The 15,193-nt window shown below is 40.1% G+C and overlaps 1 protein-coding gene across 8 annotated transcripts in view; it reads left to right on the forward strand.

The window, feature by feature from the left end:
* PTPRE (protein tyrosine phosphatase receptor type E) overlaps nucleotides 1-13,406 on the forward strand; it is a 113,756-nt gene extending 100,350 nt beyond the window's left edge. For all 8 annotated transcript variants that reach the window (XM_074831533.1, XM_074831527.1, XM_074831531.1 and 5 more), the window contains 5 exons: nucleotides 888-1,022; nucleotides 1,808-1,933; nucleotides 3,599-3,759; nucleotides 8,688-8,823; nucleotides 10,219-13,406. In XM_074831533.1, coding sequence (XP_074687634.1) covers nucleotides 888-1,022; nucleotides 1,808-1,933; nucleotides 3,599-3,759; nucleotides 8,688-8,823; nucleotides 10,219-10,293 — 633 coding nt within the window. In that variant the 3' untranslated portion in view covers nucleotides 10,294-13,406. The remainder of the gene's footprint in view (nucleotides 1-887; nucleotides 1,023-1,807; nucleotides 1,934-3,598; nucleotides 3,760-8,687; nucleotides 8,824-10,218) is intronic.
* Nucleotides 13,407-15,193: the final 1,787 nt, after the last annotated feature.

Raw genomic sequence — 15,193 nt, forward strand, 5'->3', positions numbered from 1 at the left:
TACCTGTCACTGCAGAATTTCATCCCTTCAGCCACAACTGTAAAAAAACCTCATAAAATGTAACTCAGGATTGTGAATTTGAGGGATTTTTTTTTTTTTCCTGCGTTTCTGGGAACGAGCAAGAGTTGGGTGGGCTTGGTGTCATCAGATTTGCAGTAACTGTCACATCACCATGCAGTTAGAATCACAGAATGATCTAGGTTGGAAAAGCCCTTGAAGCTCCTCCAGTCCAACCATGAACCTCACACTGACCGTTCCCAACTCCACCAGATCCCTCAGCGCTGGGTCAACCCGACTCTTCAACCCCTCCAGGGATGGGGACTCCCCCCCTGCCCTGGGCAGCCCATTCCAACGCCCAACAACCCCTTCTGCAAAGAAATACTTCCTAAGAGCCAGTCTGACCCTGCCCTGGCGCAGCTTGAGGCCATTCCCTCTTGTCCTGGCGCTTGTTCCTTGGGTCAAGAGACTCATCCCCCCTCTCTGCACCCTCCTTTCAGGGAGTTGTAGAGGGCGATGAGGTCTCCCCTCAGCCTCCTCTTCTCCAGACTAAACCCCCCCAGTTCCCTCAGCCGCTCCCCATCAGACCTGTGCTCCAGACCCTGCACCAGCTCCGTTGCCCTTCTCTGGACACGCTCGAGTCATTCAATGTCCTTTTTGGAGTGAGGGGCCCAAAACTGAACCCACTCATAGAGGTGCGGCCTCACCAGTGCCGAGTCCAGGGGTAAGGTCCCTTCCCTGTCCCTGCTGGCCACGCTAGTGCCAATACAAAATGAAGCAGCAGTTTGAGCCGTGATCTCCTCTGGGACCGTCGCCTCCTGTCGCCTCCCGTCCCCCATCACTCGTACCCACGTGTCGGGATGTGAACGCCTCCCGGTCTCTCTCGGCAGGGCTATCGCCAGAAGGATTACTTCATCGCCACCCAGGGACCGCTTCCGCACACGGTGGAGGATTTCTGGCGGATGGTGTGGGAGTGGAAGTGCCACACCATCGTTATGCTCACAGAAGTTCAGGAGAGGGAGCAGGTACGTGTCCCGCAGCGGCCGGCTCCAGAGCAAAGCAGTTGCTGTTCGCACCAGTAAAATATGAGCATTAATATTAGAGAAACTATTTGTTGCCTTCAAATCCTACTGATACGAGATTATTTTTTTTTTTGCCTAAAACAAGCACTTGCTTCACAATTTGGTGTGGGCCAATGTTGTTGCTTTTGCTTGAATTGTCAGAAAACCCACCAAAACTACTGAAAATTATGGTTTGCAGAAAGGCCCAGTTCACATTAAAAGCACAAAATTTATAGGGATGCCTGACACGGGATGGTGGTTTGGGATTTGGGAACAGCTGGCCAAAGCTTCTGTGAAAATTTCCCTCCCTGTTCTGCCAGTAGAAGCTCCAGTGGCTCGTTCTGAACCTCTCCTGGTGCCTCATTCATTAATGAAGAGAGGTGGGGTTCTGCAATTGGAAGATTGGGGGTTCAGCGCTGCAACCAGGGTGTTTTAGTGCTGAAAAATGTTTTTTTGGTGGTGGTTTCAAGAGGCTTTTTAACAACACCGCATTGCTTTCAGAATTACTTTTCATTTTATTTTATTCTAATCTGCTTTAAAGCAGTATTTGCCATCTATGACTCTAAGCCCTTTTCATGGTTTATATTCTAGAAATATTACTGCATTCTTGGTTATTAGCCTTTTCATTATGAAGTGTTTAGAACACGTTTATTACGCTGTATGTCACATCCTATATTGGACATTCATGACAATGTAGATAACTGGAAAAAATTGCAAAGAACTTTTACAATTTTCTCTCAATTTTGCAGGAGAAGTGCTGCCAGTACTGGCCATCAGAGGGCTCTGTAACTCACGGAGAGATAACCGTAGAAATAAAGAATGACAGTCTGTTAGATGCCATAAGTGTAAGGGACTTTGTAGTCACATACAGTCAGGTAATGTTTTTAAATTATATGAGGGGTTTTTTTGCATTTGAAGGCATTTACAAATATGATTATGTAACTTAATGCTGGAATTTCTATCCAAAGATACATGTGATTAATCAATGTTGACATTGTATCAGTCAAGAGGAAACTTACATGAAACATTTTTGCTTAAAGCTCCATGAAAATTCTGGTCAGTAAAACACGACCTTGATCAAAGTGGGGTGTGGGATTCGGAGGGTTTTTTATGTTTTGTTGCTGCTGTTATTGTATTTTCTCCCACATATCTATATAGGAACATTTGATTGAAGATTTTTAAATCTACAAAGCACTTCAGAGCACATGTACTTGCCTCTGCCTACCAGCTCTTCTTTTATGTTGCTCTGCTACAGGCATGATCTACTCAAAACCTGGTTTTGATCTTTTGGGCGTGCCTCTCTTCACGGCATCATTTCTTTAGGATCTGATTTGCATTGTTCTTTTTGAAAAACAACTAAAAAAAATATTTGCAGTTAAGAATATGATTCATTTAACTACTTACTGCACTGCATGTAATTTAGGCACTTATATAGTTGGCGCACACAAAGTAAAAGGACTTTAAAGCACTTTATTTCCTTAGGAAGGAGCGTGGTGGATTAGGTGTGAGTACACATTGCGTCCTTGCCAGTGTGTTGACTTACGTCACATTGGAAAGTATTTCAACTTCAAGTCACAGCATTTTAGGTAATATCCAAGCAGCAATGAGCATTTTTGCACTACAGTGCAGCATCGTTAGAAGTGTTTGCTGCTGCAGATCTAAGAAATCTGAGCAACGTTTGTATTGTGCCCGAGTCCAGCTAGACTGCAGTGATGATATTTGAAGCAATATTACGTTAAAATATCTCCTGCAGGGAGGAGGGAGGGACCGATCAAGCTTTTTTCCCTGTAATGGTGAAACCTTCCAGGCTTCCAGTACAAAACAGTGTCCAGAGACTTCCCAGCAAACTTCCCAGCAAACTCATTCACCAGATGTCCCCTGAAAGCACCCAGCATCAGCAGAGACCTCATGTTTTCAGCTCCCAATGGCTTGCCAGAGTTGATGATATATAGTAAAATTGCCAGAATATTAATGTTTTATCCATACACTTACAATGCAGCTGTGGGAAGCAGCAAGCAGAAATTTCAGGGTAGTTAAAACGAAGAGCCTTTCTGCATCCAAAGCTGTCCAGAGCTAACTGCATTAGCTTGGTGTTAATAGCTGTTTGAACTTTTACTGTGCTTTTGATCAGCGAGCATAAAGGCAAGGCAAATAATTGTCAGGTTTCAAAGCAGCAGGTAGTGGGGTGCAGAGAGGAGTGTATTTCGTGAACTGGGTTCTTTTAAGGGCACTTTTGCCCTGCGCATGGTGAAAGCTTTCAGCCGTTGGCACTCGGGATAAATAATCTTTAAGTGTATCCTTAGGGATGAAACAGCTGTGCAAATCAAAAGGAAAATGGTAGGGGTAAATCAGCAGTGTAGGGGATGGGGAATTTAGAAGTAGAACTTTCAGGTCTGCATCACCAATAGATTACAGACTGGGCTGCAGACAGCCCTCTCCACGAGAGTGGTGCAAAGTGTACGTTACAAACATTTCAGGTAAGAAGTGTCTTTCCGTTTCGAAGTAACAAATGGATAAATCTGGTGTTTCCCCGCGCACAGGGTAACCAGGAGAAGCAAAGCAGGCTCGTTCGGCAGTTCCATTTCCACGGGTGGCCAGAAATCGGGATTCCTGCAGAAGGCAAAGGGATGATCGACCTGATTGCAGCTGTCCAAAAGCAGCAGCAGCAGACAGGCAACCACCCCATCACCGTGCACTGCAGGTAAGAGTTGCCTCTTCTTCCCGCCATTATGGAAGGAAATGACTTGATTTTTCTCCAGTCTGGTTGTTTTTACAGCAGTTTTCCTTTGCGAGGGAGTAGACTGCATCCTTTGGAAAAAATAAATAAAAATTAAGAAATATGAGAAAAAGATAGGAAAAAAGAAAAATCTAGCATAAAGAATTTCTGACTTGTTTCTTGCTAAATTAGCAAAGCAGACACCTCAATGGTAGCCGTAACGGCTGGGAGTAAATAAACACATTAGTAACTTGGGGTGTTGTATCTTGCACCTGAGTGTAGCTAAATGCTGTGCTTGGGGGAGTGAAGCTGTAGGTCTGTTGTGGTGATGTGTAATACTCCCCCCCAATATAGGGCTCAAATGTTCTGTCAGGATCAAAACGCTGTTGTTTTTTATGAACTATAAGGAGAATGAAATGTATTTCTAGTCTAAGCTGAAGGCAAAATGTACTCCTGCCCCTGAAAGCAGAGAGGAAACAATATCTGCATCAATGCAAAGAGGTACCTTGTGTATGACTTGATACATGACAGCTGGAATATATCTTCATCCTATGCCAGGTTTTCATTTTTTTGTTTTTTGGGTTTTTTTTAATAATTGTACATTTTTATTGTGGCCTCTTTCTTTTTTTAAAAAACTTTTTAAAGGTATACATTGAGCTTTTCTTCTGTTTTTTCAAATGATATTTTTCAGAGTGTGGGGTTTCTTAGCAGTCATGTAAATAGGTCTTTTTCTGTACTACATCCTCTGATTTAAAAAAAAAAAAAAAAAGTAGTAGTAAAACTAGTGTTCTGCCTTTTCCTAAGTCAGAAATCATGCCTTGCTTTTAAAATATTTTAAATTTTATAAATCAATAAAACTTTTTCTATTGTCTGGTCAATACAATGCCAAGCTCACAGTACACAGGGACAGGGTCAGCAGGGTTTCAGAGCCCCCAGAAGAGAAGTTCCTGTGTTTTGGGTTGGGTTTTTTTTTTTTAAGAAGCAGCTATTAACCTTTGACACGAACCTCTTTTCTGCTGGGGAGTGCCTGGGCCTGTTCCGGGCGATGGAGAGACGGACTCCCACGTCCCTTACCCAGCATGAGAGCTCTGAGAGGCCACATCCCTCTGTTCCTCTAAGATCTCCCATAGGAGAGTCTCTCTTGCAGTTGAAGCTTGCAGGCTCAACCACGACGTAAAAAACAATCATTGTTTTGTCTCTGATTGCCCTGAAAATTGTGGGGTTTTAATTCATTTTAAATACTGACCTTTTAAATCTTTTCCTCTTGGGCACATTGTACAAGATGAACTGGTTTTGCTGGACCACTGGGTATTTTCTAGCAATATAAGGAGGTCAAGTTCCTGCCATCTTTATATCTAAAAACATCTGTTGTATTAATAGTGATATTTTCTCTACCTGTCTGTGATCCCACTGCTGAGAAACGCTTGGCACCTGCACTGTGGTAGAGCCCCCTCATGACTGATGGATAAGCCTCTCCAACCTTTGGTCAGTGAGCTAGATAATCTGATGCTGCTTCTGGATTTTTCCTGCCTTTCAGAGACTATCTATCTGATTTTGAATGAGCAACCAATTATTTTTTCTTCTGGAAAAAAAAATACTATATTGATTTATCTGACACTGAAATTGTTGTAGCATCATCTACAGGGAAGTGGATTCACTGACCACTTGTATTTTGTATTTTGGCAGAAGTAATTTGTATTTTGGCAGAAGAACCTGCCTGTTTGCTACTAGAGTTAGAAATAGGAATGGGCGTATTACAGCTGTTCTCGGACTTTTATTTTGCTCAGAGTTGAGTTTCAAAGGTGCTGTCTCAGTCTCTGAGTACTGTGTTTTGTGTTCGGCTGTCTGCGATGTCACCTGTATTTTTCATGCACTGTTGAAGCAAAGAGATCCTGGGAGCTTGAGCCAGGACTCGGATCTGGTGGTGTTTTGGGACATGATCTTGTACTGATGCATATTCATTGCTAAAACTTTCTCCTCCTCGCTTCGGAAGTGTTTTGCTCTTTGCTGTTTTCATACGTTTTCCCTAGGGGACTGTGGGTTCCCCCACCCCATGGTGGCTGCACTCGAGGGTGATGTGGTGACATTTTGTGTTTGATGCTGCGAATTGACAAATTTTTAACAACCACTTCTTTTGAAATGCTAGGGAGTTAAAATTCTGAATGATAATTAAAGTGGGTAAAACATCAAGGAGTTCTAGCCAGTAAAATAAGAGATAAAAACTAATGTCTTTGATATGCACAAATTAGATGCATAAGAACTATCTGAGTAGCTGAGTATCTGCTCCTGCTTTTTCAAGCTTTTAGACCTGCAGCCTCTCCGAAGCCTTACCTTAATCTTTTGGCATGCATTTTTCCTAGATTTTTAAAAAAACTACTGCAATCATTTTAAAATGGATTAAACAAGAAGATAAAACCCAAACCACACGATGTGTTCTAGGATTTTTAATGCTGAGAATTCTCTCCTGTCCCTGCTTGGACAGCCTGTATGTCACAGCTTTTGAGGTACTTGAACTTCTCCATGAAGTTTGAGTCTTCAAATATAAATGAATGTAACTTTATGAATAAGTAGACACATGTCAAGTCTAAGACTGATTTTTCAGAGTGTTCGCATGTACTTGTCAAAACTTCTGTTCTTTTTTTCCAACTACTCATGAACAGTTTAAGGAGCTACAAAAAGATAATTCTTAAGTAGAATCAAGACGTAACCCTAAATGGTTTAGAAGGGTTTTGCTGACAGAGTTGCCAACAGAACTCAATCTGTTCTAAATCCTTCTCTTCCAGCGTGTGTCTGCAGCTGCCTTCTGTTTAGTTCCTGGCTACCTATGCTGCTTCTCTCCATCATCTCCTCCTTTCCACACTCTAATAAACGATGCAAGTTATTTAGAGATCCCTTACTTCTGTCTTTTGCCACAGCTTTGCCCATTCTGCATGTCCTTTGCCTTTGAACTTTCTGTCTCCAGAAATGAAGTTTGAGTCAAATTTTAAAGTTTTCTTTTTTAAGGGAATTGCAGAAAGAGAAGCAAGTATGCAAAGAGTAGTGTTGTGTTCCCATGAGACAATACATATTTTCTCCTGCTTTCCAAATGCAGTTTAGTTTTCCATGCATCCATATTAAAAAAATTTTAAATTAATTAAAAAACCCTATCTTGTATGGGCTTTAAGGAGTTGCTAAAAGCACATTTTTTGGAGTGAGCCTAGCACAAGTAGCGTTAAAAATGGAGTGCAAACCTCTTCTAGGCATAAACAAATAAGCAACATGAGTGATGTGTGTGTACAGGTTGACTTTATGTCTTCACGTCCTCATCTTTTGATAGTTGTAGACCTACTTGGAAATGCATCACTCGTGGGTTGCTCTAGAAACTGCAGATGGTTACTAGAGATCAGCTAATTGCAAATAAATCTGAACCCTTTTAGATTTTGTGTTTGTCTTTAGTCTGATAAAAGTAATTGTCTAAAGGGAGTAACACATCAAACACATATGGGTTCATTTTTCCTCCAACGAGACTTTTAAGGAATCCAGCTGAGGACACACGCATTTGCACTTAATCTTTTTATAAGGCTTGTGCTTATCAGGTTTTTTTTGTATTTGATAGAAATAAGGTAGAAGCAATGACATGTGATTACAGTTCAGTACTTAACTGTAAAAAAAAACCCAAAAAAACAAAAAATGAAAACCTGGCATAGGATGAAGATATATTCCAGCTGTCAGGTATCAAGTCATACACAAGTATGACTTACATACAGTACTTATGGTTAAAGCACATGAAAATGATCAGTTTAATAAACTATTTTGTGTTCATGATTATTCAGCAATCCAGTGAACCTTCCACTCCATATTACCTCCGACTGCCAATTTCTCAATCCCATCCAGGTTTCAGTAACTATTCCCTGTCAAAGCTACTGGCGTTCCGGTGCACAGCCACCATTTTGTTGGTGTCTAATAGTCCTTATTTAGTGTGATTAGGAGAGAGAAGGCAATGTTTTAAAAATTTGTTTCTTTTTTGGCTCTAGAGTTAGGCATAATAAATCAGATAATAATTATTAAAATGTATTTTGGTTCCATGGCATCATGATTTGAAACAGGTAGAAGGACAAAATACTGAGTCAAACATACTGAAATAAGAGAAACTAGTTAGTTGGGAGTACATTAGGTGAATTATTGTAGTCAAGATCTAGGCAGAACAGGCAATTTTAGTTTCTTGTAGGTAGTATAGCCTCATGTGTAGTCTTGCTTTAGTTTGTCCTTACATTAATACCTCTGAGAATCACCGAATGGTTTGGGTTGGAAGGGACCTTGAAGATCATCTAGTTCCAACTAGAGAGGTTGGAACTTCTGTCTGTGGATAGGACATCAAATTGCTTTGGAGTAGTAACATAATAATGATGATAACAAAATAATAATGCTTTCGCATCTGTCCACCGTGCAGAAGTATAAATCACAACCTAATAGAAAAATGGGGGTTTGATCACACAGTGCTTCTTTGCATTATAACCAAGTTGTGCAACTGAAAGTCTAAACGTTGTGTTCTCCCGCCTCAAGAATAAAACCAAAAGCAGAGTGTGGGAGCACCGAGAGTTGTCTTTGCTGAAGATGAATGCAGACTGGAGTAAGCAGCTTTGCCAGCTCATTATTTGAGGCTCAGACTTTGGCTGAGGGTGCCCACGTACTGCTGCAGGATCTCCCACTCGTGCACAGAAGCTGACCCTAACGAGCCTTTATTGGTTCCAGCCTGGCTGTGAGTTAATTGCCATTAATTCTGGCTCCCTTCTAGCAGAGCTGAGGTGACAAAATAAGCCCCAAAAATGAGGAAAGTTGGCTAATAGTCATATTTGGCTATTCTATATCACTATTATTTCTCTTTTTAACATTTTTATCCTACTGTATGTCAAGCAAATGTGTTTCCGTTGCAGCGCGGGCGCAGGAAGAACAGGTACCTTCATAGCACTCAGCAACATTCTGGAACGGGTGAAGGCTGAAGGGCTCTTAGATGTATTTCAAGCTGTGAAGAGCTTAAGACTGCAAAGGCCACATATGGTGCAAACACTGGTATGATATTTAACAATCCGGGGCTTTGTCAAAGGATGTATGTTTGTAAATATTCTTGTGGGAGAACAAAGGATTTTTTGGCAGGTTGAAATAAATTATGTATGATGGCTGTGTATGTACAAGGTATTATCAGAAATCTGTATTTTTACAGATTTTTTTTTTTTTTAAAGCATTTCTAAAAATACAACTTGGCTAAACATTCTTTGTCTCTTAGGACAGTTAAACCAAAATTTTTTGTGTGTTGTGGGTGACAAAGCATATGAAGGGAATGTGTTTTAAGCTGTGTATCAGTTGTTGTTCTTTCTTACCTTAAAATGTCTGGGTTAAAATTGGCTTGCAGTTGGTTGTTGCAAGGGAGAAATGTCTTTGACTTCTTTAGCCATCTACAAGCAATATGTGAGGCTTGGTGCAGACACTTTTCCCTACTGAATAAATATTAAAAAGTTTTGAGACTTATGTTTTTGGAAAATATATAAAAATGCTGATATTTTGTATTTTGATGGTAGCTTTCATTCAGTAGTTTGAAACTTCTTCAGACACAATTCTCTCAAAATTCTCTCAGGTAGATGTTTTCTCCATGCCACAGATAGGAAGAAAGGGCTTGAAGAAGTAGAACTGGATTATCCAGTCATGCCGAGACAGGGATGAAATATTTCTTTTGGGGTTCTGTGATTTAATAATGTTAGTTAAGGGTGTAATTGCCACCAATATTCCCAGCTGAGCCTGCGGAAAGGCTTCTGCTTTCCAGCGTGAGTGAATTCAGGTGCCAATTCCATTTATTATCAGTGTTGTTAGAGATTTGGTAACACAGCAAATGCCGTTGAGAGTGTATCAGCAGGGCTACAAGATGAGGATGTGTCCCAGCTGTAGGATGCAGAGGACGAGCCAGCAGGCTCACGTAGGCAGCGGCTGAATATGCTGCTGTGACAGCCTGTGCGAGGGAACTCGGGTTCAGAAAAATGAACGCAGAGGTTTTTTAGCGTTCTATACACCATCACTTAGTTTTGCTGTAGAGCTCAGCAGGTGGAGCCCAGAGTTAACCAGGCAGGCTCAGGAGGAGGGACCTGCCCCAGCAGGAGCCGGGTAACAGCCAGGTGCAGGAACTGCTTCATTTCAGTAAGACAAGTCTAAGAATTGATTCAGTTTAAGAACGATCACCTGGAAAGCTTAAAGAAATCATTTTAACTGAAGAGCAACAATCAGCCTGAATTTGACAAAAAAAGAGTGAGGTACCATTGCTTTTATTTAAAAAAATAAATGCATAAATAAAAATCAGAACAGACCAACCCTCAGGTACTGGTTGTTAGAACGTGGTGCATTTATCACTAGGCTTTGCATAAGTATGACTTTCTCCACTGTAAAAGCACGTTTTGATATCTTTTTATTGTTTTTCAGGAGCAGTATGAATTCTGCTACAGAGTGGTACAAGATTTCATCGACATATTTTCCGATTATGCTAATTTCAAATGAAAATTCCTGCCTTATTTTTTAATTTCTCTGTATAAATAGTTGTATATGCTGTTAATTTATTCCATGTCATTTTCATGGCTGACTTTACTGTAAATATGACCTTGTGTTTGCTCTAAAAGTTGCCATTTGCTGTATAAAGTTATTTCTTAAATATAAATATCTTCTAAAGCGAAGTATAATGTTCATATACAGTATATCACTATAAGATGGTATAGAAATCTTTATTCTAAATAACAGTAAATTAATTCTCGAGGGTCTATTTGAATTTTTCCACTTATAAATATTTATCAATAATGTTATCTCCCAATTCTTGAAACTTTACACAGGTGATTTCCATTTCATACTAAAAAAAGTGAATTGTGGTACATACGTTTAAACTAAACATCTTTTGGCCGTAAACCCTCCTTCACAATGAAAATAGATGTTTATTTGGGGACACGTTCTGATAACCTGCTCATGCTTACTTGTAATTTATTTCACAAATAGTCTCGTTGAAGGCAAAGAGACTGTTGGAGTGAAGTGCTATTAATGGTAAAGGTATCAGAATATGGCCCTTCATGTGTAATAATGTACAGTCCAACTGAAAAATATAACTGCTTTTAAAGTCTGTTTTTAAGAACCTCCCGGTTGATGGCAGTTCTATTTTGAGTCTTACTGTCAATAAGATATAATCCATATAAATACAGATGCGAATGTTTGACTTAATATAGCTTTCAAAGTCCATTTATTTTGTTCTTTCCTAAATACTACACCAGCTTAAATCAATTTAGAAAGACAATATTGTGAGTTTACCACTATTTTGAGAATATTTTGCATATCAGAAGAGTATATTTTGCAGCACCTGAACTTGTCTAGTTGAAGAGGCTTTATAGCCATTGCCAGAAATGGATTTAAAGCTTCTCTATGTACACGTGCATAATTTCCCACTTCTTTGAGAAAAGGCAAAAGAGATGAACTCTTATTCTTTGATTTGACTTAACAGAATAATTAACAGTATTTGCTAAAATTTTGAAAAAAACATTTTACTAAGGGTAATGCTAGCAACGTTAAGCGTTGTAGCAAAAAGCTCCTCGACGTTCTCACCCTCCCATATATATTATCAAATTATCCTTTATCTAAAAGGGGTATATGATTGTGTATATAGATATATTTTTAATGAAAGTACTACTGATAGTATAATTGGTGAAATAAAGTTTAAAAGTCTTTATCGTAGCCCTGAACAGGATATGCTTGGGGGTTAGAAAATCCAAAAATCACAGGGCATCTGAATGTTGAATAATTGAAAAGTTTATCTTTTCCACTCTTTAAAATGCATATATGAATTAATGAGCACAAAGTATGCGAATATGTACTTTAATTACATAACTAATATGCAATAGTTCTGTCTTGTCCAGTTGGTTGGGTTTTTTCAATGCAAACATAAAAGCCTTATTTAAAATAAGCAACTTACACTGATCATTTCACTGTTCTTGCACTATTTTAGCCCGTGACCATTTTTCATTCCCGATAACAAGTAGCATTATACTTTGTAACAATGCAAGGAAAGGGGGAGGTGTTCATACCTCTCCTTTCACTTCATACCGAACGGAAAAGGTGCAGTTTAGAAATTTCTAAGCACGCTGTTCCGAACCCTGCCATTTACTGCTTCTTGTCTTCCCATCGATGCACTTCTGTATTTATTTGTACAGTAAATTATGCACTTAAAAAAGATTGTCTAAAGACTAAACCTGTGTCGTGAGTTGCTATGAGAAGATACACTCAAGCCGCAGGAGGTGTTGAGTAACAAAAACGAATGCTAAGTAAGTTTACATTACTGCTGCATGCTAAAATTTCATCACATTTTCACAAGCCATCAAATAAATTTGCTATGGAAACCAGTACAGCGAGGTTTTCAGTACGATCGTTCCAGCACAGACTCAGAGAGGTTAAATGATGATAGAAAATAATGCAGAGAAACTCCCACCGTTTTCCAAAGAACCATGTTTTATGGTCCCATTAGATCGCAATGTCAGGATCTTTCCAAACATTTAGCCTATATATTTGAAAAATAACTTGTCTGTTGGCTGGCCTTTTGGGTCCCTCAGATAAAAGCCTGGACGAAGAGCTGCCTGGGAGGCGAATCTGCTGGGCGTGGTGGCCGTGCGGTGTGGCGTTAGCGGGGACCCATGGCCCCCCGCAACGGCAGGAGCTGCATAGAACGGCCCCTGGGGTTACTGCGAGGGGTCGTTCTGCAGGGCACAGGCAGCTCTTGGAGCTACGGCAAGTTGTAGGATGGAGTTAAGCTGGAACTTCAAATACTAAGTAGGTACTCAGATGTTAGTCGCTAACTGTATTAAGATATCTAGGAGGAAACAGAAATACTTCTAATATATTTCAGAAGTCACAAATATAGCTACATGACTTTTTTTTATCATCTGAAAAGCTTCCTTTCCAGTTGTTGTGTTTAGTCACTTATCGCAGCTGCCTAATAACTGGGGAGCTGTATCTTGATATAGATATATATGAATTTTCTTTTAAATTTTCCTATGTTGCATGGAATTCCTTTAAAATGCCAAATAGTTGATTAGAAGTTGTACATTCTGATCTGTATGTGGTTTGGTCACTATGTGACTTGACTGTCTGTTTTCATGTGTTAAGACAGGTTCCAGTTCACCCAAGCATTTAAGCATTCGCTTTACGACGTCTCTACCCCACAGAACATTTAAGTCCCATAGGTTCTCTGTTCCTGAAGCAATCCCTTAAGTGCTTTGCTGAATTGGGCCTTAACGAAGAATGCATACTGTAATTACCAGTGTTTTTTAGGGTATTTTTACGTATCAGTTTTTTAAACTTTTAAAATGAGCCTGACCACCTGTGTTCAGTATTTTGAAATGTTTTCGTTTCCCTAGTACCATTTTTAATGTAAAGTTATTGAAACTTTTCTGTATAACCAAATTGTATTTAATTTGTCAAATCTTTATAATATATGTATGTATTATACAGTTTCAGCTATTATTATTTTCTTTTATTACATTTATAATTTCATCTTGCTGTGTTTTTAATGCCAGTGAATGTTGCTGAATTATTTGTACATGCAAATTGCAAGATCTAATACATTCTGATGCAAGAACAAAGCTTCGTTTTTATTCTCCAACTGTATTACTTCCTTTAAATCTTTTCATTTCATTCCTGTACTGCGTGTTCATTTAAATTAAGTATTCTAAAAGAATTGAAATCCATTATCTAGATAAGTAATTTTTCAGTACTTATCTGCAGCTGTTTGGCAGCATTACTCTGATTCACGTCGGAACTGAAGCATTGTGCATATAAAGTGCACATAAACTCATGATAGTGAGCGCAAGGCCGGGTCTTCCAAACTGCCTTAATAAGTATGACCTGACACTATCGAGCTCCGACGTGACTCATCCCTTTGCAGCCTTCGCTTTTGAGTATAAATTTGACGATTTGTGGCTCTTTGTTCAAGCCCTGCCAGCCTGGTGCCATTTTGCATTGCAGGCTGCTCCTGGGATGGAGAAGCGGGCCTCGGCCTCTGAGGGAGACGGGAGGGTTAGTGAGAGGGGAGAGAGCTCGCTCACAGCACATAAAACCTTTCTGTTCTTTTGTACCTAAGTTTTAATAGTACTGTGGTACACTACGGTATCGCACCAAGATAAAAATAGTAGATTAACTTCCAACTATGTCACCCATCCTTAATCAAAAGCCTACTCTAGTTAACAGCAATTTCTTCATTAATTTCAACAGGCTTTATATGGGACCTCGTGCCAAAAACAACCAAGATGGCCCACTGTTGTGACAAGTGTCGGGGGATTTATGTAAACCAGGAGGAACTATGGTGAAAGATTACAATCCTAATGTCAAGTTAATATCACTGAGATTTGAAAAGACACATGTCTTATGAGGAGCGGCTGAGGGAACTGGGGGGGGGTTAGTCTGGAGAAGAGGAGGCTGAGGGGAGACCTCATGGCCCTCTACAACTCCCTGAAAGGAGGGTGCAGAGAGGGGGGATGAGTCTCTTGACCCAAGGAACAAGCACCAGGACAAGAGGGAATGGCCTCAAGCTGCGCCAGGGCAGGGTCAGACTGGCTCTTAGGAAGGATTTCTTTGCAGAAGGGCTTGTTGGGCGTTGGAATGGGCTGCCCAGGGCAGGGGGGGAGTCCCCATCCCTGGAGGGGTTGAAGAGTCGGGTTGACCCAGCGCTGAGGGATCTGGTGGAGTTGAGAATGGTCAGTGTGAGGTTCATGGTTGGACTGGAGGAGCTTCAAGGGCTTTTCCAACCTCGATGATTCTCTGATTTCTGAGACTAAACGTTATGATTTAATGAATTGACTGAAGTATGATTTAATGGAGCAATGTTTATGTGTTTGACCCCTTTAGCCCTGTTTCATCTTGGTACACCTGACACCTAACATTTAGGGAATTACCTTTAATTTTCTGATTATTTTTTCTAAACTTGTTTGGAAGAACTTTGAGTTTGCGTGTCCTTCTTGTGCACTGCTCTAACACTGAGGTATTTGCTCTTGATAATCACGCTGGCTTTCAACACAAATTCAACCATCCAGGGATAATTGTAGCAACATGTTTGCCAGTAGTAACTGTGGTGAAGTGTTGCTTCCTAAGGACAGCAAGCATGTTCATCCTGAAGAGACATCTTTGCTTTATCTAAAAGATTTACTAATCAAGAATTTGCCTGTGGAGTTTTAAATACAGGGATCCACCACACTGAAATACAGAGCCTCGAGGAAATTAGTGTTCAGGAAAATATTGCTGTTTCTCACTGTGACACTAAATAGTACCAAGTTAAGAGTAATCTTTTTCATTACATGTAAACGCTATTAATTTTTTTTAATAATTCCAGATGAGCCGATAAAATATTTTTGTGATTGGATCGTGTACTTTCAGC

The sequence above is a fragment of the Strix aluco genome, chromosome 7 (genome assembly GCF_031877795.1).
Source record: "Strix aluco isolate bStrAlu1 chromosome 7, bStrAlu1.hap1, whole genome shotgun sequence".
In the NCBI taxonomy this organism is placed as follows: domain Eukaryota; kingdom Metazoa; phylum Chordata; class Aves; order Strigiformes; family Strigidae; genus Strix; species Strix aluco.